Below are 23,678 nucleotides of genomic sequence, written 5' to 3'. Positions count from 1 at the left end.
CCTGTAGATCGAGTTAGGGATCCGATAGGATCGTGTGTCTAGGGAAGATGGTAGGGGATGAAGTGTCAGGAGAACCGGACAGTGATTGGACAAAGTGGTACCAACCAATTGTCCTATCTAGTCTCCGTGAGAGCAACCCTACTCTCCCACATAGAACTTGTCCAACCGCTTTAGCAAGACTCCGCCTAGCTGCCTGTATCCCCACGAGAAGTCCAGCGACCTCTCCCTTCTATGGAAAGCTGGGTCTCTCCAAGCGTCGCGTGCTCCTACTGCCAGTAGGAAGACCTCCCATGCCTCTTACTCCTCCCCAGCCATACCCTGGTAATTTCTGCCTCAGCCTTGTTGGTCCTCTAAGGCCTCCAGGTTGTTCAAGTCTTCTCCAACAATCTTGGAGTCCACCTCTGGGAGTCTTGCTGCAATCTCCATCCAGAACCTACTGCGTACCCTGACCTTCGTAGGAGCATAGACATTGAGGACTCCAAGGCACGAGTCTCCAATATCCAATCTGATCCATAGAATTCTCCTTGCCACAATTGTCTCATGGTTCCATACATAGGCAATGAGGTTCGGGCCAATTGAGGTGCACACACCACTCTTGCCGTGGGCATCAATGGAGTGCTCCCAATAAGTGTGTGAACTGCTCGGGAGTACCTTCCCTACCCGTTGGGCCTGGGTGGGGGTGAGCTTGTGCTCTTGTACAGTAAGATGTCGATCCATCTGGCAAGGACAGGCTGCAGCTCCTGCCGAACAATCAACTTCCTGGAACCATGTGCTCCACTATAGTGGAGGTTGTTCACATTCTAGAATGCAAGATGTAAGCTCATGGGGAAACCTGTGACTGACCGAACAAGCATCTGTTCGGTGTGGAAGATGTTGACGAAGAAGAGTAACTATGAGGCATGCGGATACGCTTCGCTGCCGGCGTGGACGGTGAGCTCCATTCCCCCATGGTAGCCCTTGGATGGACCATGGGGGTGATGGATGCGCTTGGTGGTACCACTAGGGCATCTATCAGCCAGGCTGAGAGGTGGGACTCTGTGCATTGATAGAAACAGACCACCTATGCCAGTGGCCACTCAATCACATCCATCGGAGCTCTCCACTGCGGGGGGAGGGGGGCTCGAAAGATAATGCTCAAATATGGGATCTCGGCCCCAGCCCACCAGTTGATGTCCATGATGCAACCTAGCCATTGTTGGGAGAAAAATGTCAGTCCTCCTTCTCCCATCCACTGGGAGATGTGGTCTACCACCTGGCTTTTCACCTCCTCTATTTGAGCCATCGTCCAGTCTCCTGTGTGAGAGATTTGAAGGAAGAAAGTGTAGTTTGGTCCATCCGGTGGTGCTAGTAGATGGACCTTGCCGCTCCTTGATTCGCGTACCATGAAGTTTCCCACTGCCAGGGGTAGTGGGAACTCTCTGCGCTCTGCAACTCTCAGGTAGGACCACAGTCCATTGCGAAAAAACTCTTGTGGTAGTAGCTGTGTCTGTCTCGAGAAGATGTGACGGGCGGCTTGGGAGGATGAATTGGTGGTTGTGTGGGGAGGGGGGAGGCTAGACTGCCTGTGAGTAGAGAATGTCGGTGTATGGGGCTCCTCACCCCCTGCGGGGGGGGGGGGGGGAGGGGGTCACCTTTATTGGGTGGGGGTCAAGAGGGGGGTGGGCGGCGGGGGTGATGGTGGGGCGGGGGAGGATCGAGGGGTGGAGGGGTGGTCAGAAGCACAAGGTGGGTGTGGTGGGGAAGGGGCAGAAGCCCTGGTGGAAGGGGGGGCTGTGGGCTAGGGTTGTGGGGGGGGGGGGGGGAGGGTGTGGGGGCCCTCAAGTGAGGTATTCTGTGACGCCTTTGTGGGGGGTGGATGTGTAGGCCTGTGGTCCTGTCGGGTGGGGCAAGGAGGGCGGGCCACATGGTGCTGTGCCGGGGGAGCGACGCTCGCCCTTTTGCACCCTGTTGCCGTGGTTATGTCTGATGAGCTTGATTGTGCGACTGCTGTTGCACCCCCTCCCACCCAAACCGTCTCCCTCTCTGTCATCTTTGGACCCTTGTAAAGCCATCCAAATTCACTTGTGGACTTGTCCGCGAAGTCGTCTTGGCTCCGAAGCGCGTGCACTCTACTGCGTGATGCCCAAAATCATGGCAACTCAGGCACTGCCTTGGCTGCCCAGTCATAATAACCTACTGTCTGAAAGAGTGTCCGCCTGCCTTGATCTCTAAAAATTGTGGTATATTCTTTGTATCTTTCACTGCCACCTGTACCTTTGGGACTCTTGCGGTTGTCATTGCATCCTCGAAAGAGGCAGGGAGGAGAGTCCGGAAGAGCCGTCCAAAGTCTTCCACTAATTGGCGATACTCTATCGCCAGTTCGAGGAAGAAAAAAGTAGGGTGATCGGGTGTCTAAGGAACCTATTGTGGAGCGCAAATGCCTCCATTGTGAAACTACTATACTAGGGAACCATGTAGATGACCCCCTTCGTGGAGGCATAGGGTGAGCTGGTCAGTAGCCTCGGATTGCATCTGTTGAGATGAGTCGTACCATGAAGATTCCTTGACCCATTAGAACCACCTCCATGATCTGTGCTGTGCCGATGCTCAGCGTGGAGTGGAGCCAGTCTCGAAGTTGGCTCTGGATGGTGAGTGTCCTACTACCTGACCAAAAATCACTGTTTCCTTTAGCTCCAGCTTTGTGGCACGGATGGCTAAGAGCTGTTCCTCAGAGAGAACGACGTGCAAGGTGTTTTTAACTAGGGGGGCACTCACAGAATGCATCGGCATCTGACCAGAGGTTTCCATTGCACGTCCCTATTGAGAACCTGCCAATCACGTTGCTTTGCTCCCAGTTGGGGGGGAAGTTGCTCTGGAGGGAGGGAGCAACCGGGGGGGGGGGGGGGAGCGCGGGTGGCGGGTCTGTCTGCACAGGGCCGGGGGGCTGCAAGGCGGGGGAGGCAGTGGTAGTGCTGGGGGGGGGGGGGGGGCCCTGGCGTAGGGCCACAGGCGGGGAGGAGGGGGGGCAGGCCGCATTAGGTAGGGGGCGACAGCCACAGTTGACGGGCATAGGCGGGGGCGATGGCCATGGGCGGGGGCACGGATGGTCCACAGGCGACGAGCAAGGCTGGGGGCGTGTTCGTGAGGGGTTAGTTGGGGGCGGGAGAGCAGGCGTATGTGACGGTAGGGAGCTTGCGATCTCTATTGACATTGCAGTGTCTATGGATTGAGGCTGTGGCTATTGCAGTCCATATCCTTGATTGCGCTCCTTGTTCCGTTGTTGGTATGACAATATTTTGGATCAAAGCCAGATGTTTCTTATTTCAGGGTTTTTGAGTGTGATGCCTATGTTTACATCCCGAAAACATAGCGTGATAAATTTGAAGTGGCTATCGAAAAGATAGGTGTTTGTGGGCTATAGCTCGCAGTCCCAAGGTTACCGATTGTATGATCTTGTCAAGTAGGATGTCTACATGAGCCGTGAGGTTCGGTTTGTGTGGAAGTTCCAGCCTCAGAGGGGGGCGAGGAATACCCTATTCTCGGCGATCTAGGGGATAGTTGGGCACCAATGACTGTACCTTTGGAGCCCATGCCTTTGAGGATTCTTCTTTGGATGAGGAGTTTATTTCTTCGTCCACCGACACTCTGAACAGTTGGTGGACATTCCAGAGACTTCAACAGATAGCGAGCGTCCGGTCTCCTTGTTGGGCCCGTATCACTCTTTGTGATGCAACGATTGAGGGGGTCCTTGAGGGGTGGTAGTTGCGGGATTATCCACGGCATTCTTGAAGGAACCGATCACATTTCATGGAGCTTGTGTATACTAATTATTGTTTGATGACTTGTGCCATGCAGGATAGGGAGCCCACCTCCATGAAGGAGGCTTTACAACATGATCATTGGCGGAAAGCAATGGAGTAGGAGCTGGAGCTGATTGAGAGGAACGACACTTCGTATCTTGTGCCTAAGCCTTCTCATAAAAAGGTATTTGGAGTTAAATGGGTCTTCAAGACCATGTTGGACAAGCACAAGGCCCGCCTTGTTGCCAAAGATTTTGCACATCACTCAAGCATTGATTTCCATGATACTTTTCCAACTACAGCTCAGATGACTAGTATTTGTGCAGTTCTTGCCTTGGCTAGCCACAAGAGTTGGCCAGTCTATCACCTAGGTGTGAAGTCTGCCTACTTAAATGGGGAGTTGAAGGAGGAGAACTATGTTGAGTAGCCTTCAGGCTTCGGTTCTTCTGATGGTAAGGTGTACAGGTTGAGGAGAGCCCTTTATGCATGGGAATGAGAAGATTGACTCTTTTCTCCAAGAGAGATTGGGGTATCGGCATTCCAAGGCTAACCCACAACTTTATGTTCACACCTTGGGTGGAGGTCATGTGCTGTTTGTCCTTTATGTGGATGACTTGATTGTGATAAACGAAGGCAGCACTTCATGAGAAGTTTGAGATGATGGATATGGGACTTCTTCACTTCTTTGTAGGTCATGGGATCTATTAGATTCCGAGAGGGATCTTTCTCTCCCAGCAGCGGTATGTGTAGAAGCTCTTGACTACATATGAAATGGAGGGATGCAAGTCTATTACACTCCCCTATGGATCCAAACTAGAAGGCCATAGCCCATTCCAATTCTCCTTTGGGGGATGCTACCCGTCATGGGCGATTGGTTGGCTCCTTGATATGGCTTCTCAACACTCGTATTGACTTATGTTATGTTGTAGGTGTGCTGGCCTAGTTCATGAGTGAACCCAAGATGGTGCATTGGCAAGCTATTTAGAGAATTTAGCGGTTTCTTCGGGGGACCCTCGATCTCGAGATCTATTATCCAATAGGTATAGGTGATGCAGGCTTGGTACTTACAGGTTGGAGTGATTCAGATTGGGCTGGTGATGTGGATCATCAGAGGTCCACAATAGATTATTTCTTTACCTTGGGTGGTGCAGGTGTTGTTTTACGGAGTATCAAGATGTAGCCCATGGTTGCCCTATCTTCAATTGAGGTGGAGTATCAAGCGGTGTCTTCTACCATATGTGAGACAGTGTGGCTTCGTAGGTTATTGAGGGGCTTGGCTGCCCATAGACAGGTCCTATTGTTCTTCAGTGCGACAATGATAGTTGCAATACCTTGGTCCGGAATTGTGTGTTTCATGCTAGGACGAAGCACATCGAGATTCAGTACCATTTCATCTGGAGAAGCTTCTGGATGAGACTATTAATGTGATATACTGCAAGATAGAGGACAATCTTGCCAACTTGTTTATAGGTGCTTCCACAGTTCGGCATCATTCCAGATCCCTCGGCCTCATGCCCCGTCTCCAGGATCTAAGAGGGGGTGTTAGAGATTGTCATCTTTGGACAGGTGTTCTTGAGAGATAGACTGTGTATATATGCATTTCTTGTCAGTTGTGTGTGCTGTGGGTGACATGTTGTCTTGGGGCTCTACCCCCCTTTTGGAGCCAATGGAACCATCAGATTTGCCATCTGAGTAGTAGAGAAAAAGCTAGTGCTTGGTGCGTGTTTTTGGTACAAGAAGGAGCTCCAAGAGATCTAATTCTCGGAGATTGCTTCTAACTAGTATTAGACATTGTCTAGATAATCTAGGAACCATTTGTCTTGGAGTTTAGCCATCAAACAATCAGCTTATGACTGCTGTAATAATCAGGAATACACAGGGCTGAAGATTATTTGGAGTTTCATACAAGGCTTTTGTTTACCTTCTCAGGTTCTATCAATACATAGTGCTTTGAATCATCGAGCTTTGTCTTTATATTGTGTAAAGGCTTTGGCAAACTTGGTAGAAGATTTTATGATTGATTCATGATGTATGGACATGCCTTGAAGAGAACTTGATTTCTAACATTGTTGGGATTCATTTGAATCTCCCGTCTATTCTTTTTCTTCTCTTCTATCTCCTATTCTCTACTTCCTTCTCTTTGATCCTTGGTGGATACAACCTTTCAACTAAAACCCCTATGACAACGTGGCAATTCCATACAGTCCGCAGGTGTGCCATGTGGCAGCGTTGGTTAGATGGCCATGTCAGTAGTACAATCAGACAACCTGTTTTACAGTTGGACAGTAAAGTCAGCTGCATTAAATGCAGTTGACAGCATATTTTCACCATTTTTCTTCAGACTATTTATTACCCATTTTCAGCACACAGTTGGACATTCTTTGATCACAGGTTTTCAGATTACTGATTGTGGAGACTGCTTCACATACTTCGAGATTCAAAACCGGTGAGATCTTCGAGGTGGAGACATACGCTCTGCACCCGTGTACATATCTGCATCTGCTTCCTTATAAACATTCTTCATTGCAGATTTTGTGTTTCACTGTGTCTTTCTCTCTCTCTCCTCTCTTTGTTCACTCTCAGTCTTGGTCATACACTTCCACACCGCTTCACTCTAACAAGGTCTTGGAAACCGTTTATGTAATGTTTTGTTTGATAGACATGTCACCATTGTGGTTTCTACAACATGCATATCTCATTGTGGATTGCATTTCTGCTAGTATGGTTATGTTTCCACACAGAAATCACTGATAACATGTGTGTTTTTATTAAGAACACAATCTCTGTTTGAGTATTAACAAAATGATGATCGATCACTTCACATTTTCTGCAGTATTGAAAACAGCTTGCATGTCTACTGATGTTTCAAAGTTCCACTCATATAAATGTACTGAAGCTTTGTCATTTGCAGACCGGCCAAAACAATGGTTGATTTTTTTGAATCCATTTGGAGGGAAGAAGCTGGCCAAGGGAATTTTTCAAAAGCAAGTAGAGCCTTTGCTTTTTGCTGCCGGGGTTAACTATACATTAAAAGGTGCATGCTTACAAATGGATCAGGTCACAATGCACAGAAGTATTTAAGCGCTGGATTAAAGTTTGCAGTGCCTTGCTTTTGTTGGATGTCTGGCATGCATTAAAGGAAGTGCACAAGTGTTTCAATTGTGTTTAGGACTAGCTTATGCTACTTGAGATATGCTTAACATTATAACGTATGGGGTTCCATTAATAACTTACCTCATTTGTGTCTTCAGTTGAAAAATAATGCATCAGGTTACAGAATTAATATACCGTGTTCTGCTATTGAATTACTTGCAAATGAAGTTGATATTGTGCATGTATTCCTTTAAAACGCAGATTTAAAACATTAGGTTAAGGTTGAGAAGGTTTCTTACTAAAACAAATCACATAAGGTTGAGAGAGGCACTAGAAATTTACCCAATCTGACATAATTAATGCACATTAATTAACCCCATGGGGGAGTGGAGTTGAGTTATTAGTTTAGAACCTTAGAAGAGGGAGAAAGAGAGTAAAAGAAAGAGATTGAGAAGCTAAAAGAGAATCCCAAAAAAATAAAAAAATTGAGAGTAGAACCCACTCAAATAAAAATACCTCACAGTATAATGCCCAAAGATCTAGTTGGAGTGGAATGCAAACTAAGTCAAATACATACAAGGCCTCTCATGGCAGTTTGGGGAGGATGGAAGAAAGAAGCCAAGGTGGAGGAGTGTAACACCATCCAGGTTTGCTGTTCTGTAAGGTGAAAAGCAGTCTATGGCAACATCAAGTGTGAAGGAACTTCTGCCAAAGCTCTTTTCTCAATACCAAGAGTCCCCTTGTAGCTGCTCCTAGTTGCCTCTAAGGGAGTGAATGGTAGACAGCTAAATCTTTGCCAAGTTGGCATGTATTGAAAGATTCTCTCTGCTGGATATCAAGTTGCAGCAGGCCTTCCAAATGTGCCACCCTATGAGGCCACCAATAATCTCTCACACTTCTGATCACAACTGCACACGAACCAAACTCGGTGATGAAGATCGTGCCATGCACTTCCAACTCATAGAGTAGGTGGCATCCCTAATTGACTAAGGCTCCATGTGACACACCCAAGGATGGGGTCTACTCAATGTAGGACCCTGTAAGATCCTCTCTAGACTAGTTGTGTAGCTTGGGCAACATGGACAATTCTGATCTTGCTACATTTGAGCCAACCAATGGACGACTGCTAGACCCCCATGTGCCACTAGCCATAAGAAGTACAGGACTGTCTTTGACCGCTATAGCTTTCTCATAGGTGTCTATTGGAAGTACGTTCGAAGGGGCTCATGATGCTGTGCTTTGGCCAATGTATATTGTGTGGGGGGGTCTAGTCCGCATCATGCTGCATCAACATATGCCTACCAATCCCTACTGCATAAGCGAAGACACTCATTGTCTTCTATGAAATCGATGAGGTAGACCAACTCCACTCTCATGGATCCCTATCCAACTCATCCAAAGCTCACTTCTCCTAGATCCATGGTTGCCACTCCTAGCTTTCTGACTAGGTGAGGTATGGGTGAAGCTTCTGCACCTTCCCTTGGAGGCCTTGTGAGAGATGCAGCCAGCTATGAAGGAGATAGAAATGAGAGAGTGAACAAAAGATAGTGTGAGCTGAACATGGTAGAGTGTACTTGCTGAATTGAAATGTGGTAGAATGAAAGTACAACTTAGGTCTAAGGTAGACCTAACCCCTAACTCAAATGGAGTTAGCTAACTCTAGTACTAACTCTAAATGTGTTGACACAACTTATTAACTTAGTTGCATTCACACTGCAAACTAACTAGAACGTTGGGGATTGCCCATAGACTTGGTGAATTCTAACAGTCCTAGTATTGATTTCCTAGGTTTTCCAGTCATTTTGCTGCCCCCTGCCACATTGTGACTGCTCCAAACTGTCACTCCAACATCTGTACTGTTATGTCGGCATTTATGCAGTATTCTGGTGCAGTGGGTCTGCATTTATTGCAGTTGCCTAACATTATTTGGTAGGCCGGCCCATTTTTGGGGCCTAGATTCAGGTCGGCCAGTTTGGGGGGATTTTGGCTATTTATATTCCCCCTTCCACTTGGAAGATCACTCTCATCTTTGTCTTTTGCAAGTTGTTGATTTGCACATACCATTTTTGGCATACACATCTGTCTCGGGTGCTGCCATCATCATTCTCAGCCTGATCCGTTGCCCTTATTGATGCCGTGGAATGTATGTAGATATTGATCAGTCCACTCTTTTGTATTCATCATTCGTCTTTAGTTAGTGCGAACTTCTTTCTTGCATCTCGTGTTGTCTCTCTCTTTCTTTCTCTTTGTGTTCGTGTTTCTCTTCTGTTGCACACCCACAATTTAGGTGTGAACACCTTTTACACCACTTAGCATTAAATAAGGGTTAAAGGGTTAGCTACACAAGTTAGCCTATATATTCAGGCCCTATCACTCATATTTGCATCTCACCTATCATTATCAATCTATTGCTTTCAATATACACTATGCAAGGGTTCTCTCTCTCTCTCTCTCTCTCTCTCTCTCTCCCCCCCCCCCTTTGTGAGAGTGTGATAGAAGAGAAACACGAACACACACACACACATAGAGAAGAAAGAAAGAAAGTTATATTAACATCTACGAAAGGCCAAGGTGGCCTATGAGACCAAAACGTTACATAGAAAATGTCTGGGAAACTTTCCAAGTCCCAGTAAAGCTACCATCTAATGCTATGATAAACTAATTGACTAGGTACAAGGTGGTATATGGGCTGGGTACAATTCATATGTGTTCCAAGTATGGTGTGGAATTGCTATGTTTGCCAAGTGGGGGGTGCAGCTATAAATAACAAGAGCACAAAAAAATTGGCTGACTTGATCTAGGAGAGGCCATAAATGCTGGCCGACCAGCATTAAATGCTGGTCACATAGAAAGAAATTCAGAAAAAATAGGGGACATCTTTGAAAAATCCCAAATGGCAATGACAATGTCTAGTAGATGTAGGTAGATTGTGGAAGGCAATAACTAGCCTAGGAATGCACGCAGGAAGTCGAGAGGAGCTCACAACTAGGAGATGATAGATTGATATGACTAACATAGGCATGCTAACATCCCCTCTTGGATCCTAGGAGTGTTTGAAGACCCAACAACCTCATGTGATGAAGCATAGAAGCCTTGGGCAAAGGCTTCGTGAAGAGATTAGCTGCGTTGTCTTCTGTGGGACAATAGGCCACTGCTAACTTGGAATCCGTGATCTACTCTCAAATGTAGTGTACCTGAACCTCGATATGCTTTGTGCGAGTATGAAACACATGGCTTTGTAGGTCTTGGCCGAGGAAAGTCGATCTCTGCTAATATGCGGTGAAGCCAAATTGTCTCCATAGCTGTAGAACACAAGCCACGATACTTGGCCCCTATAGTAGAAAGGGCTATAGTGGGCTGCTCTTTGCTACTTCACGAGATAACTCTCGATCCAAGGGAGAAGACATAACTTGTAGTGGATCTCCGTGAATCCACATCACATTCTCAGTCAGAATCACTCCAACTAGAGATAGTAACCCCCTCTCCATACATGATCCCATAGGATTGAGTCCCCTACAAATAACGAAGAACGTGCAAGGCCGTACTCCAATGCTCTTGAGTGGGAGTTGTAACAAAAGAAGTCAACAGAACCACAACAAAAGAAATATTTGGCCGAGTGTGAATAAACTAGATGAGGGAGCCAACAAGACATCTGTAATGGGTGGCATTTGTGAGGAGAACTCCAACTGCTAAAAGCTTGGACTTTTGGGTCCATGGGCATGAAAGAGGCCGACAATTGGCCATACCAAACTTTGAGAGAATCTTGGAAATATACATGTGCTACGAAACAAAGATGCCTTGTGCTATCTGATAAATCTCCAAGCCAAGGAAGAAGTTAAGGATCCCTAGATCCATCATGTCAAACTCTTGTTGCAAAAATCTTTAGAGTACGATCAACCTTGTGTGAGTATGGCTCCTTGAAATGATAAGATCATCCACATATAAGATAAGCAAAGCACACTTGTCATGGAAGTATATGTTGGGGTCATGAGCTGATTGATAGAAGCCAATCTGAAGAAAAAATTGATCAATCCTTTGGTACCAAGCTCTGGGAGCTTGCTTTAGGCCATAGAGGGCCTTTTGCAATATGTGGACATGGTTCTCTTTCCCCTGCACAAGAAAACTAGGAGGTTGTGAACATAGTTGCACTCGTACGTAGTACGAACTGGTTTGTACTATACGGTTCGTACCGTACGAATTCGTACAAAAAAACAAGCACCTTTTTTTTTGGGTGTGGTTGTTGTTGTTGGTGGTGGTTTGGGTTGTTGATTGTTGTTGTTGTTGTGGTGGTGGTGGTTATTTTGTAGCCTTGATCGATCAACCAAGAAAGGGGGTGGAAGCTTGATTAGACTCCTCATACATGTTTTGTTATGATTTATACTAGAGCCAAAGGCCGTACATAAGGTATTCAAGCAGTTCCAAACGTTTCTAATTGATGTCCCATCATTTTTCACAATATGTTAGTGTCATCAATAAATAAATTCAGCACCATTTGGGAATCATCAAGTAGCTTAATCCTATTGATTTTACCTTTGTTCACAGCTCATTTTGCACCACCCAACCCAAAGCATTAGTACACATTGCTAATAAAACTAGGCCAGAGGATAGCTTGGCCTAATGTACCTTCTGAGAGTACATGAATTAGTGAATGTACCATTGATAGCTACTTTAGCCTTAGCAATGCCAAACAAAACCATAACAAAATTCTTAAAATCTTTTACCAAAACCTTTGGTGGTTTGTTTGGTAACTGTTGGTGTCACAGGTCATTTTGGCCTCTTGTAGACATTAATAAAGTATCTCATGTCATTTCTTCTCTCTCTCTCTTTCTCTCTTGCCTCTCCCTCTCTCTCAACCTTCTCTCTCTCAAGCATACATGCCTCTTATTTGTATGATCATTCATGTATGATGTATCCACTCCTATGTATGTACTTGTAAGTTATAGCACATGTTGCGCATGCGGCATATGCCATAGAGGTTTCGGCGTGTTATCCTCAAGTATTCATCTTATATACTCCAATAGCATTGCTATTTAGACTTTAAACATTTGTTCTATCATCTATAGTTCAAAATAATGAAGTTAATTTTTTTTTCGTACTAATATCGTACCGTACCTTATAAAATCTTAAGATACCATTTAGTACCGTATTTTATCATACCGTACCGTACTTTTCGTACCTGACAACTATGGTTATGAAACATAAATCTCCTCCTCAAGGATGCCATTCAAGAAGGCAGACTCCACATCCATTTGGATAAATAGGCTAGTGGTGGTGGGCCATAAGAGCCAAAATAACTTGAATAGTAGACATCCGAGCCGTAGGTGCAAGTGTCTCAAAATAGTCTAGCCCTGCTCTCTGAGCAAAACCCTTGGAAACAAACCGAGTTTTGTGCTTATCCAAGGAACCTTCTGCAAGGTACTTGGGGCGATGATACCATGTGAGAGTGTGCAACAGAAGAGAAACACGAACATAGAGAGAGAGAGAGAGAGAGAGAGAGAGAGAGAGAGAGAGAGAGGAAGCAAAAGATGAGGGAAGAATACTGCACTGACTGAAGAAGAATGCTAATACAATGATGATGGATTGATCAGTCCTTGCACGCAGCCCAAAGCGTTAGTGAGGGCACCAGATCAAGCTGATGATGATGGTAGCATCAAGCACGGAGTGTCAGAGTGTTAGAGTGTGCACTTGCAAAGGGAAGACTGAAAGAGCTTTTGTTAAGGTTCATAAATTTCATCTTCAATACCCAACCAAGCCAAGGCATATTCAAGAACACTCCACTGCTCCTCATGGAACTTGGTGCTAGAAGGGGGTTAATGTAATGGATGCTCAAGCAAGGGTATCCTTTGGTTCGTATCTAAGTTGGGAGACCGCTTTGTTCCATAAAGTTTCTAGAAGATTCTACAAGATTCTAGAGCATTCTAAAAGACATAACTATCATTCGATGTGCATGCCATGCCATGTGGCATCCTCTTGTAACGACATGTGTTCCTCTTAACCTCCCTAGGCTATAGTATACATAGGGTTTAGGGACTATAAGCCCTTCAGTCTTGCCAACACCAGTTGTGAGGGTCCTGCAAGGTAAGCCCTCCTCCAATTCTTGTCTTATTCTAGTCTTGTCTTCCATGGAGTCTTGTCTTGTAATCAAGCCATGCTCTTGTGAGCATTCTCTTGTAATCAAGCTCTCCTCTGATTGAGTTATCTTGCAATCAAGTTCTAGTTTCATTTCTCTTTCAAGTTTTTCTCTTGTAAGTTGTGAGAGCAATCTCCATGCTCTCAAAGAGCACTTTCTGTACTCATAATAGCCATGTGAAGCTGGTTCCGATGTTCGTTTACTTGCATTATAGCCCTTCAATAGACAAGATACTAGAATCTGCCTCTTGAAATTCTTGAATCCAAGATTTTGTCTCCTTCATATTCTTGGTGGTAGATTATCTTTAATTATAATTGGAGTTGGCTTTGGTATTATTCCAGGGATATTGGATGTATGACATGGCTAAAAGACTGAAACATGGAATACAAGATGGATTTTTGTGGAGTAGGGAAGCTAGAGACGATAAGTGATTGGATTTACTTGGCCAAGCATCTTGAATGGCCCGAGTTGTTGATAATTGAGTTTTTGGGAGAGGCAAGAAGAACTTAGATCACGTCGAAGAAGCCAAACTTGATCTTCAATTTTGTATGGTGGGTATTGCATGCGAAGCTTATTTGCATTCCTCTTATATTTCTCTTGAGCTTGTTTGATTTGCGCTTGCAACTTTTTATGAATATTAAAGAGGTGTTGAGCTAAGTCTATAGCGGCTTCATTCTTCTCCTTGTGATCTTACATGATTGTCTATCCTTGGGTCTTGACCATAATTAGCAAAGAATGGTGTGAATTAAGTGGAGGCATGGGAGGAATTATTGTATGCAAACTCAGCAAGGGGTAATAGATCCACTCAATTGTCTTGATGATAGTTGGTTTTGTATCTTAGGTATTACTCCAAGATTCGATTCACTCGTTTCGTTTTTCTATCACTCTATGGGTGATTGGTTGAAGAAAGGTTCACTTGTACTCCCAGAAGCTTAATGAGGCTTCTCCAAAACCCAGATATAAACTAGGAGTCGAATCATAGACAATACCATAAGGTAATTCATGGTACTGATACACCTATTCTAGGAAGAGCCTTGCTGTCTCTTTTTCCATTGATACTCTTGGTTATTGGAATAAAGCGTGCCATTTTTGTGAATCGATCAACCACCAACAAGATAGAATCATACCGTTTGGAAGAAGGTAGTTCAATAATGAAGTCCATGGATAAAAATGACCATGGCTTACTTGGAATAGATAATGGTTGAAGAAGATCATGAGATTGATGATGAGGGACTTTAGCTCAATTGCATGTGTCACAAGAATGCACAAAGTCCTTAAATAGTTTCCATATTTGCAACCACCGAAAAATCCCTTGAAACTAGCTCGATTGTCTTGTTAACCCCAAAATGCCTTGTTGAGGGTAGATCATGTCTGTTCTTGAGTATATCCACTTGCAAAGGATTGGGAGGAATGTAGAGGAGTCCTTTATAATAGAGCAGCCCATCATTGTCCTGAAAACCCCTTTGAGTCTATCCTCTCTGTAAAAAAAATACACGGTGCAATGAATAGAATTTGAGAAAGAGATAGAGATAGAGAGTACACAACATAACTTTATATATTGAGTTTGGAGTGTGTCCAAGCTTTCGTCCTTTGGCTTCTCCACTGGAATTGCATAAATAAAAAAGAATAGTTTCTTCTTTGCTTGATGCATGAACACCTTTTCCCTAATGTATATTGGTCGAGAATTCTTCCTTTTATTATTTTGTACTGGCCTTGGTTCAATCTTTTATATTTGATACAAGACTCCTTAGGGCAACTGTTGTGGGCTTAGTCTCATACGTGACATCTCCCGAAGCAAGAGGTTGACCATCGATTACTTTTGCACATACTGGCTTTGCTTTTCTCAAAAGATGTATGCCATGTTGCTTTACAAATATCTCATCCATGAAGCATGCTGTGGCTCTAGAGTCTAACAAAGCTTGTCTATCTATTTGTCTTCCCTCCAAGTGAATCTTTATTGGTAACATAAAGCTAAATGTTGGATTAGATCTTCTTTTAGGTTTCTTGAAGCTTTGTCTAGCCGCATGGTCTATATTGAGACTGGATGTCGACGTTTCTCGACAATGATGGAGCAATGGTGCCATGAATTCTCATCCTTTCTTTGTTAGGACAATATCTAGCTGTGTCCCGATTAGCTGCAATACATGCATAATCCATTAATGTGCCACCTTTGTTTTCTTGAGCTGTCTATGGCTTGAACTGTGTTATATCAAATTGCATAGGCTCTGCCTTAGATACTTGCTTTTCTTGGGCGGCTGGGTCTTCAAAAGTCTTAATCAGGCTTGAATTCAAAGGGTTTTCTCAATGTCTTTCTTGTCTTCTCTCAAACAAGCGGTTGTCATATTCAATTGCTTGAGAGATAAATTCACCAAGTGTATGCATCTTTGGCATAGTGAGCAAATGATCTTTACATCATCTTTCAATCTCCAATGGAATCAACTAATAAAATAATCCTTATGCCATGTTAAATTGCATGTTGTTAGAATTTCGTAACTCTAGGCAATGCCCAATGTGTTTTGTGTGGTGTGGACACTTATTCAAGTATCAATGTAGTGTGAGTACCTAATATCTTTAGACATTAAGTTAGTACCACTAGAAACTAGAGTAAGTTAGCATAACTCTGGTTAGTTGGTGGAAGGTTGGTTAGGTCAACTCATGAGCTAAACTAGGTTGCACTTTCACTCTTTTAGTTCAATTTAGACACTCTTACTATAGCTCACTTATTGTCACTATCTCATTTCTATCTCCTCCATTGCTTGTCTTGTTTTCTCAGAGTTGGTATCAAAGTAGTTTCTATGCATAGATCCCGAACAGCCATCGTCAGCCACCGCTGATGCTGCTCTACCAAGGTCATGTTGCAACCAGCCAACACTCAATTTGAAGAAGAGGAGGAGGAGCTGCTAGCCAATTCTTTAGTCCATACAGCCAAGCCACATGTGAGTTGAGGCGTTGCCAACACCACTTGCTAGGCTTCAACTTGCTGTCCACTATCTCTGTCTATATGTGTTGCCACCACTGCCTGTGTGAGTAGCCACCATAGTTGTGACAGTCGCCACCTGCCACTAGCTCTACTGCTCTAGTAGCACTTCTGCTTGTGCCTGGTGTGCTTGTTGCATCACGCCTCCAACACGCCTCGCTTGCCTGTTCCCTGCCACTCGTCAACCAATGTGCCACCACATGTTGTACTAAGTTTCCTTTGCTTCCTACTCCTGCTCTAGCCGTTGCCACTTTGCAATGCCGCTCATGTGCTTGCTTGCATCCCTTAGGCCCTGTGCACCTTGTGCACTCTCTCTGCTTTGCCCCTTGCTTCTTACCCGATGAAGCCGCCACCTTCGACCTGCTCTCACTCTGCTTACAAGTAATGCCTGGCTTTCTCCACCTTTGTCCATGTGCTGCCTGCTACCCACTACGCCAACCAGTGCTGTCTCTGCCATGCTCTAAGCACGAGCTTAGACAGCACAACTACCTCCACCATTGAGCCACACGAAGTCTGTGCACACATCCCAAGGTATCAAACATCTGGGCCTTTTAACCAAATTAACCTTCTCTACACAATTCGACATTGGGGTGTCAGAAGTGGTGCAGCAATGGAAGCATAAACAACATGCTGAAATAAACAGCCGAAACACAAGACGAGAAAGAAAGAAAGAATGAACAAAAATACAGATGAGAACTCAGATGTATGCTTGGGAAACGGAATCCATATCGAACACGAGATAGCAACATACAACAGTGAGTCACTGGCTGTGTGGGCACCCTGACACCTGCTCCTCTCTCCTAAAGAATCCATGTGTGATGGTTGAAGTACACTCAAAGGAGGAGGAGCCTAGCAATAAATAGGCATAAAATGGGGGGAGCAATAAATGCAGTCGACCAACATTAAATGCTCCCCACCCCTAAAAAGGGCACAAAAAAATGCCAGATAAATACTACATAAAATGCTAAATGAAATGCCACAGCCTTTGCAACACAAACTCACACATGAGCTGACTAATCTGCTAACACCCTCTCTCAGATTAGGGGTGATATGATACAATACAATAGTACAATGATGGGGAATCATAAACGATACAATATATTACCACCAGAAGAACCATGGATATCCAAGTAGTGAGTGGCCAGCCCACCACCAAGATGCCTCGGAGAGTATCTGATGTCGATGTCGATCATAACAGCACCACTTGAAAATAGAGAAGCATCATAGCAGCTCTCTGTGTTATGTCACCTATGTCACTTAGGATATACAAGACCAATTTGCCAAACATGTCTTTGAACATGTGACCATGGAATCCCCGCCTTTGGCCAAAACTGCCAAAGTGTCCTCTCATGTGAGCTCGAGACGAAAGCCTTCTGCTTTCTGTCAAGTAAAGAATAGCCCTTCATGAACCTAGATGTCAAATCTAGACTCTAGGATTTCACTGTCAAACAACGACGATGCGTCAGAGACATCCCTCTCTGGATCTTGTGTATCTATATAAAAATATAGATGATGCACATCTGCCCCACCACCACACCCTCTCACACTCTCTCTCTAGCACCGAAGAGTCGTGAGGGATGTCATCGGGCCGTCACTAGAAAGCAACAAAAGAAGGGGCTATCGATCCCTTCCCATGATCCATAGAAGCTGATCCCTTCTGCGTCTTGGACTTCACCGGGGCCGGAGGATTGGAATCGGAATCAGAGGTAGATGATGACTCGTCAAAGGAGTCCGCATCCCGCTTAGACTTTTTTTTCTTCTTCTTGGACGCCGCTAACTCGTTGCAGTCCTTTCGTAGGTGATCTTTCTTTCCACAATGGTAACACTGTGGCTTTGACTTCTGCTTTGAACCCCTCTCTGAAGCTGCAAGAGCCTCACCTGATCCTCCATAGTGTGATGGAAGCCGCCCCTGTACCTGTAAGGTACCCTCATGCTCAAGAAGCATCGAGGACATGTGCTGAAAACTGATAGGAGTTGACGAAGTTTGCGCTCGTAAAGCATTCACCACTCCATCAAACTCGGGGGGGGGGGGGGGGGGGGGAGGGGAGCTTGTAGAGGACGGTACCAACGAGATGTGCCTTTGACAGGGCAGTCTGCAGTTGATGAAGTTGATCCTGGATCGTGGTAACTCGAAGTAGAAAAGACTGGATAGTATCCTTCGCCTCAAACTTCAACTCTTGGAGCTGTCCACAGAGGGTCACCCCCCGCATTGTAGAAGGTGCCTCGTACATTAGACGCAACTTCGACCATACCTCTGAAGCTATCTTGTAGGCGGTGATTGCTGGTAGAACTGCTTTAGAAATACACCGAAGAAGAGCCGAATAAGCACGGACATCATCTGAATCCCATGTAAGCACTGCCTCCTCATGGTTGCCATCATCAAAATCAGATGGAACAGGAGAAGGATGTTGAGGACGTGCCATAGCTCCGCCAACCACATACCATAACCACTTTTGGATAAACCACGCTTTCATCACCGCACTCCATGTGTAATAATCAGGTCCATGGAGCTTGTCATCAGTGGATGTGCTTGGAGGAGCCATTTGGAGAGGAGGGAAAAGAGAAGTAGAGAAAGGAAGGTTGTTGTCCCCAGCCCTAAAAAGGGCGCCAGAAAATGCCAGATAAACACTACATAAAATGCTAAATGAAATGCCACAGCCTCTGCAGCATAGACTCACACATGAGTTGACTAATCTGCTAACACAGGGAAGTTAACATTGCATGATTTCCACTAGATTCGTGCAACAAATTCGGGGGTTTTTGGCATGGAAGCTCCGGCATGCATCCCAAAGTAGATTTGAGCTCTTGTTTCTTTTTGGCACGCATCCTGATGTGCAATTTTGCAGAAATTTAAGCTGTAAGGTAAATTTTTTTTTTTTTTTGAAAATTTAGGAAGAATATTGGGGCTTTTGCCTTGTATGCATCCTAAGGCAGGAAATCAGTGGTGTAGCAGCATTTAATTGTTGCTACAATCAGATTGAGTGGTAAATTTTGGGAAAATCCAGAAATCTTGGTGAGAATTGCTGCTGGAATGTGTCATTTTGTGGGCATGCATTACGAGGCAAGTGTATTGCAACAATATATAGTAGTGCATTGCTGTTATTATTGTGGTTGTGCTGTTTTGATTGACATTGTACACACTTTGGCATTTGTATGACAATTTCACACTTGTTTGATAATCCCAAGGAATTTGTGGTACTGTCAGGAGTACACACACTATACTTCAGCATTTAAGTATTTGATTGCAAATTTTTGCTCATTCCTAACAACATGGCACATTAGGGAAACGATGATTAGAGGAGCATCCTTGGTGTCCTCACTCAAGAGGACAAGCTTGATGGCTCTAACTACCCGTTGTGGAGTTTTATGGTCCGCAACCTTCTTGTTGCAAAGGACTAGTGGGACTATGTTACAGGTGACTTGCTGTGACCAAGAGCTCTCTCACCTCAGACACCTCAGTGTTGTGCTTGAGGTTAGGTTGTTGATGGTGGTGCTGTCACCCCTCCTTCCCCTTCTACGGAGGGTCAAAGGAAATGGGATTCAAAGGATGCTCAAGCAATTTTTTTGATAGCATTGTTAGTAAGAAGGGCCATCATTCCGCACATTTTATCTTGCAAGACCTTAAAATCAGCATGGGACATACTTGAGCATATGTTTGCTGCCTGCAATGAGGCCAAGATCTCCTACCTTTGCAGAAAGTTGGCAAATGTAAACATGGATGAGGGTGATAGCATGACGGATCACCTTACTCATATACAAGATTTACGTGAGCAACTGATTAATGTTGATGAGATTATTTGGGTTGCTGAGTTGGTGAACATCACATTGAACTCTTTTCCAGAGTCATATCTTGGTTCACGCCTCTTTGATGCTGTCATTGGGGATAGGGTAACAACCCCTTACTTTTGTGGAGTTCGAAGAGGAGTAGGCTCAGAAGAATGTTTCATTGCGTTTAGGTGATGTGGCTATGCTTTCCAAGTTTAGAAGGCAAGGGTAAAGCTAGGCAAAATAAAAAAATCAGCAAAAGGGTGATGCTGGACAGCCATCAAACAAGGCTATCCAAGATTCATATAAGTCTAAAAAGAAGGAGAAATTGCCATTATTGCAAGAAGCCCGGTCACTATATTGATGAGTGCCAAAAGAGATTGGACAAGGAGAAGAAGAGACACTCCGGTTTGGTTGTCCAAGATGCATCAACTCCAGCAAATGAGCAGATGGTGATGCTTCAACCAACTCAATAGAGGAGGATTATGCATTTCTCACATGCAATTATGATCTTCTATGATTGATTTAGCATTTAGTGTTGTTGAAATGTAGCAAACATTGTATTTTGAGACAGTGGTGCTTTAAAGCACATAATTTCCAAGAAGTGCTTGTTTACTTCTTTGCATTCAGGCCGTGCTAGGAACTGTGTCACATGTGTAAACAACAGTAGTTATGATGTTTGTGGCATTGTGGCAATTACTATTATTGCTGCAAATGGTTCAAACTTCATGCTTCTAGATGTATTGTTTGTCCTTGGCATTACAAAGAACTTGTTGTCTATTTGTGCCTTCAATAAGCATGGCTTTTAGGTCATCTTTGAGGATGACACATGTATTGTCAGAGATATGCACTCAGGCTGTTTGGCACCTTGTACAAGGGCTTATTCTTGTTAGACACTTATGATCAACAATCTCATAATGCTCTGGCAGTCACTAGTCTTACACCCACTGTGCAAAATGCAGAGCTTTGGCATGCCCATTATGGACATATGAGCTTTGGGAGTTTTATAACCCTTCAAAGGTAACATATAGTAGATGCATTGCCTCCAGTGGAAACTCCACCTCCTCATGCATATGAGGGATGTATTTTGGGCAAGATGCACAGGTTTGCCTTAAAAAAAGGATGGTGCATTGTGTGTTGTCTAAAAAATGCATCTTATTCATTTTTATTTTTGTGGTTCCATGAGGACATGTGCACTTGGGGGTCATCTTTACTTAGTTACATTTATTGATGACTACTCAAGGTATACATGGGTGTAAGGACTGAAGGCTAAATCTGATATATTCATGCATTTTAAACATCTTATGGCAAAGCTTAAGGTTGAAATTTGTTTTATAGTATCAGACACTTCGCATGGATAGAGGGGGGGGGGGGGGGAGTACATGTCTCGTGCTTTTGAGGCATATTTGTTGGATCATGGCATTATGCATCAAGCCACTGAGAGTGACTCCTCAATAAAATGGAGTTATTGAAAGGAAAAATCACACTCTCATGGACATGACTCATTGTATGTTGAAAAGCAAGGGGCTGCTACATAAATTTTGGTTAGAAGGGCTTCAATGAGCCAATCATGTATTGAATCGTGCAGCTACAAAGGCTTTGAAGATGATCACACTGTTTGAAGCTTGGCATGGCAAGAAACCCAAAGTTGATTACTTTCGGTGTTTGATTGCATAGCCTATGTGCATGTTCCGAAAGAGCTTTGTGGGAAGCTTGATGATAAGGTTGTAAAATACATTTTTCTTGGCTACAGTTTGGAAAGTAAAGGCTATCGCATGTATGAACCATGTAAGAAGAAGGTGTTTGTCAGTAGGGATATCATATTTGCTTAGAATGCAGCATTTTCACATGACCAATTTCAAATGCCAGCCACACATGATTGTAATGTTTTTGAAGGCCTCTAATCACTTTCTTTGGAGTCCATGCCTGTTATAAATGGCAGGACAGATCTGTTACAGCAAGCTGTTGCTGCTCCATATGCTCCTGAATAGTAGGGTAATAATGAGGGTTTTCTAGTAGTGTAGGCAACAATCCAGCATGAAAGGGCTGCTACAAATGTAGCAGAAATAGTCCCAAGATGGTTGTTATAAACCCTCTAGGAGAGGAAAATGGATGCCCCATTATCTTAGTGCACTAGAAGGGTTGCCAGGCATACAACACATGATGTAGGGGGGAGCACATTTGGCTAATATAATGGAACTAGATGATTGTGATGAGCATGTGTTTATGAGCTCATTGTTGGATGATGATGAGCCTACTTCCTTGGACGATGCTCAACAAGATGTACATCGGATGTAGGCCATGTAAGAGGATTTAGACTTCATTGCCACTAACTCTATATGGGATCTTGTGGATCTACTACCTAGTAAGAAGGCCATTGGCACTAAGTGGGTTTTCAAACTCAAATGTAAAGCTGATGGTACAATTGACAAGTACAAGACACAAACGGTAGAAAAAGGCTATGTGCAGAAGAAAGGCATAGATTATGAGAAAACCTTTGCTCCTACATCCTATATGAGTATGGTGAGATGTGTGATTGCGATGGCTGCACATAATGGATGGAAAGTACATTAGTTGGATATTAAAACAACATTCTTAAATCGGGATCTGCATGAGGATGTTTGTGTGTCCCAATCTCTAGGGTTTGAGATTAAAGGGAAATAGCACATTGTATGCAAGCTGCATAAAGCTCTTTATGGTCTTAAACATGCTCTTGCATGGTACTAAAAAATTGATGCATATTTGGCTAGCAGAGGGTTCAAAAATAGTCCAATTGCTCCCACTCTATACATTAAGAATGAAGGGAGGGACTTGTTGATTATCATTCTTTATGTGGATGACGTACTGCTCACCAGGACTATAGAGGGAAAAATTGTAGATTTTAAGGTTGATTTAAAACATGCATTTGCTATGTCAGACATGGGTTGTTCCTCTAGAAACTTTATGGAACTAGGGGCTGTCCCAACTCGCAAAATCAGCATGGTATTATCATGTCATAGTTATAGTATGTAGATAAGCTATTCCTCTAGAAACTTCATGGAACTAGGGATTGTCCCAACTCGCATACGAATGAAGGGATGTCCTTGCTTGAGCTTCCTACTATAGGACAGGGACATCCCCACTTTGTGCCAAAGCATGCACCAAAGGAGAGTAAGTGTTGCTATAGAGGAGATGAGAGAATGCAAGAACTCACATATGCAAAACTTGCTAGGGTTTGGTCTAGCCTAGTCATGCCATAGGAGAAATTGACTCCCGTCCCTGACACGATACCACCATCTGAGTTGGTTTGAGGGGTTAAGAGTTGATGTAGCAGCCATCTCTATCCATGAGCCAAGTAGAATTGGCCATGCCACCAAATAACATGGTGACCCTCTTTTGCATTGATCACTACCATTGATCAATTTACATGACCACTATTGCAGCGATATTACACCATCTCATTTGTATAGCATAGAGATGTGGTTGTTGATAGCACCGCAAAACAGCCACCAATAAAGCTCGATGAAGCATGCCAGAAACCACTATAGTTTGGAGAAGCCTCAAGAAGCACTAGATATGGGGTCGAATCGACAAAGATCGGAGAAGGTGAAGAACATGCAGTTGAGAACCAAAATCCTAGCAACCTGCATGCTAAAAAAGGAAGCCTTAGAAGAAGAAGTTTGACTTAGTGAGAATCTCAAGCCACTTAGAATGATTAGAGAGAATAATAGTGACATGCAAGATGATAATGAATAATAGAGAGATTGTAGAGATTAGGAGGCATGAAGATCGAGACAGTCAGTGTTTGTTAGCAGGAGCGAGACAGAGTGTGAGAGAGGGCAGAGTAGAGAGTGTGCACGATTTGTGGGTACAATGACGAGTATACCACTTTAGGTTTTTAGATAGATATATATGTGTAAGTACAAGTGCTAAGGGTGTGTTCACACTCGAGCAC

The 23,678-nt window shown here is 44.1% G+C and overlaps 1 protein-coding gene across 2 annotated transcripts in view; it reads left to right on the top strand.

Annotated features, from left to right (window-relative positions):
- Window positions 1-23,678, top strand: part of LOC148039599 (sphingosine kinase 2-like) — a 54,716-nt gene that overhangs the window by 16,853 nt on the left and 14,185 nt on the right. For both annotated transcript variants that reach the window (XM_087692127.1, XM_087692133.1), the window contains exon 2: window positions 6,691-6,813. In XM_087692127.1, the coding sequence (XP_087548253.1) occupies window positions 6,691-6,813 (123 nt within the window). The remainder of the gene's footprint in view (window positions 1-6,690; window positions 6,814-23,678) is intronic.

This window comes from Lygodium microphyllum, chromosome 2 (assembly GCF_053477565.2).
Source record: "Lygodium microphyllum isolate KBCC chromosome 2, Lygodium_microphyllum_v1.1.10, whole genome shotgun sequence".
NCBI lineage: Eukaryota > Viridiplantae > Streptophyta > Polypodiopsida > Schizaeales > Lygodiaceae > Lygodium > Lygodium microphyllum.
Note: the sequence above shows the minus strand (reverse complement) of the source record. Positions and strands in the feature narration are given on the sequence as shown.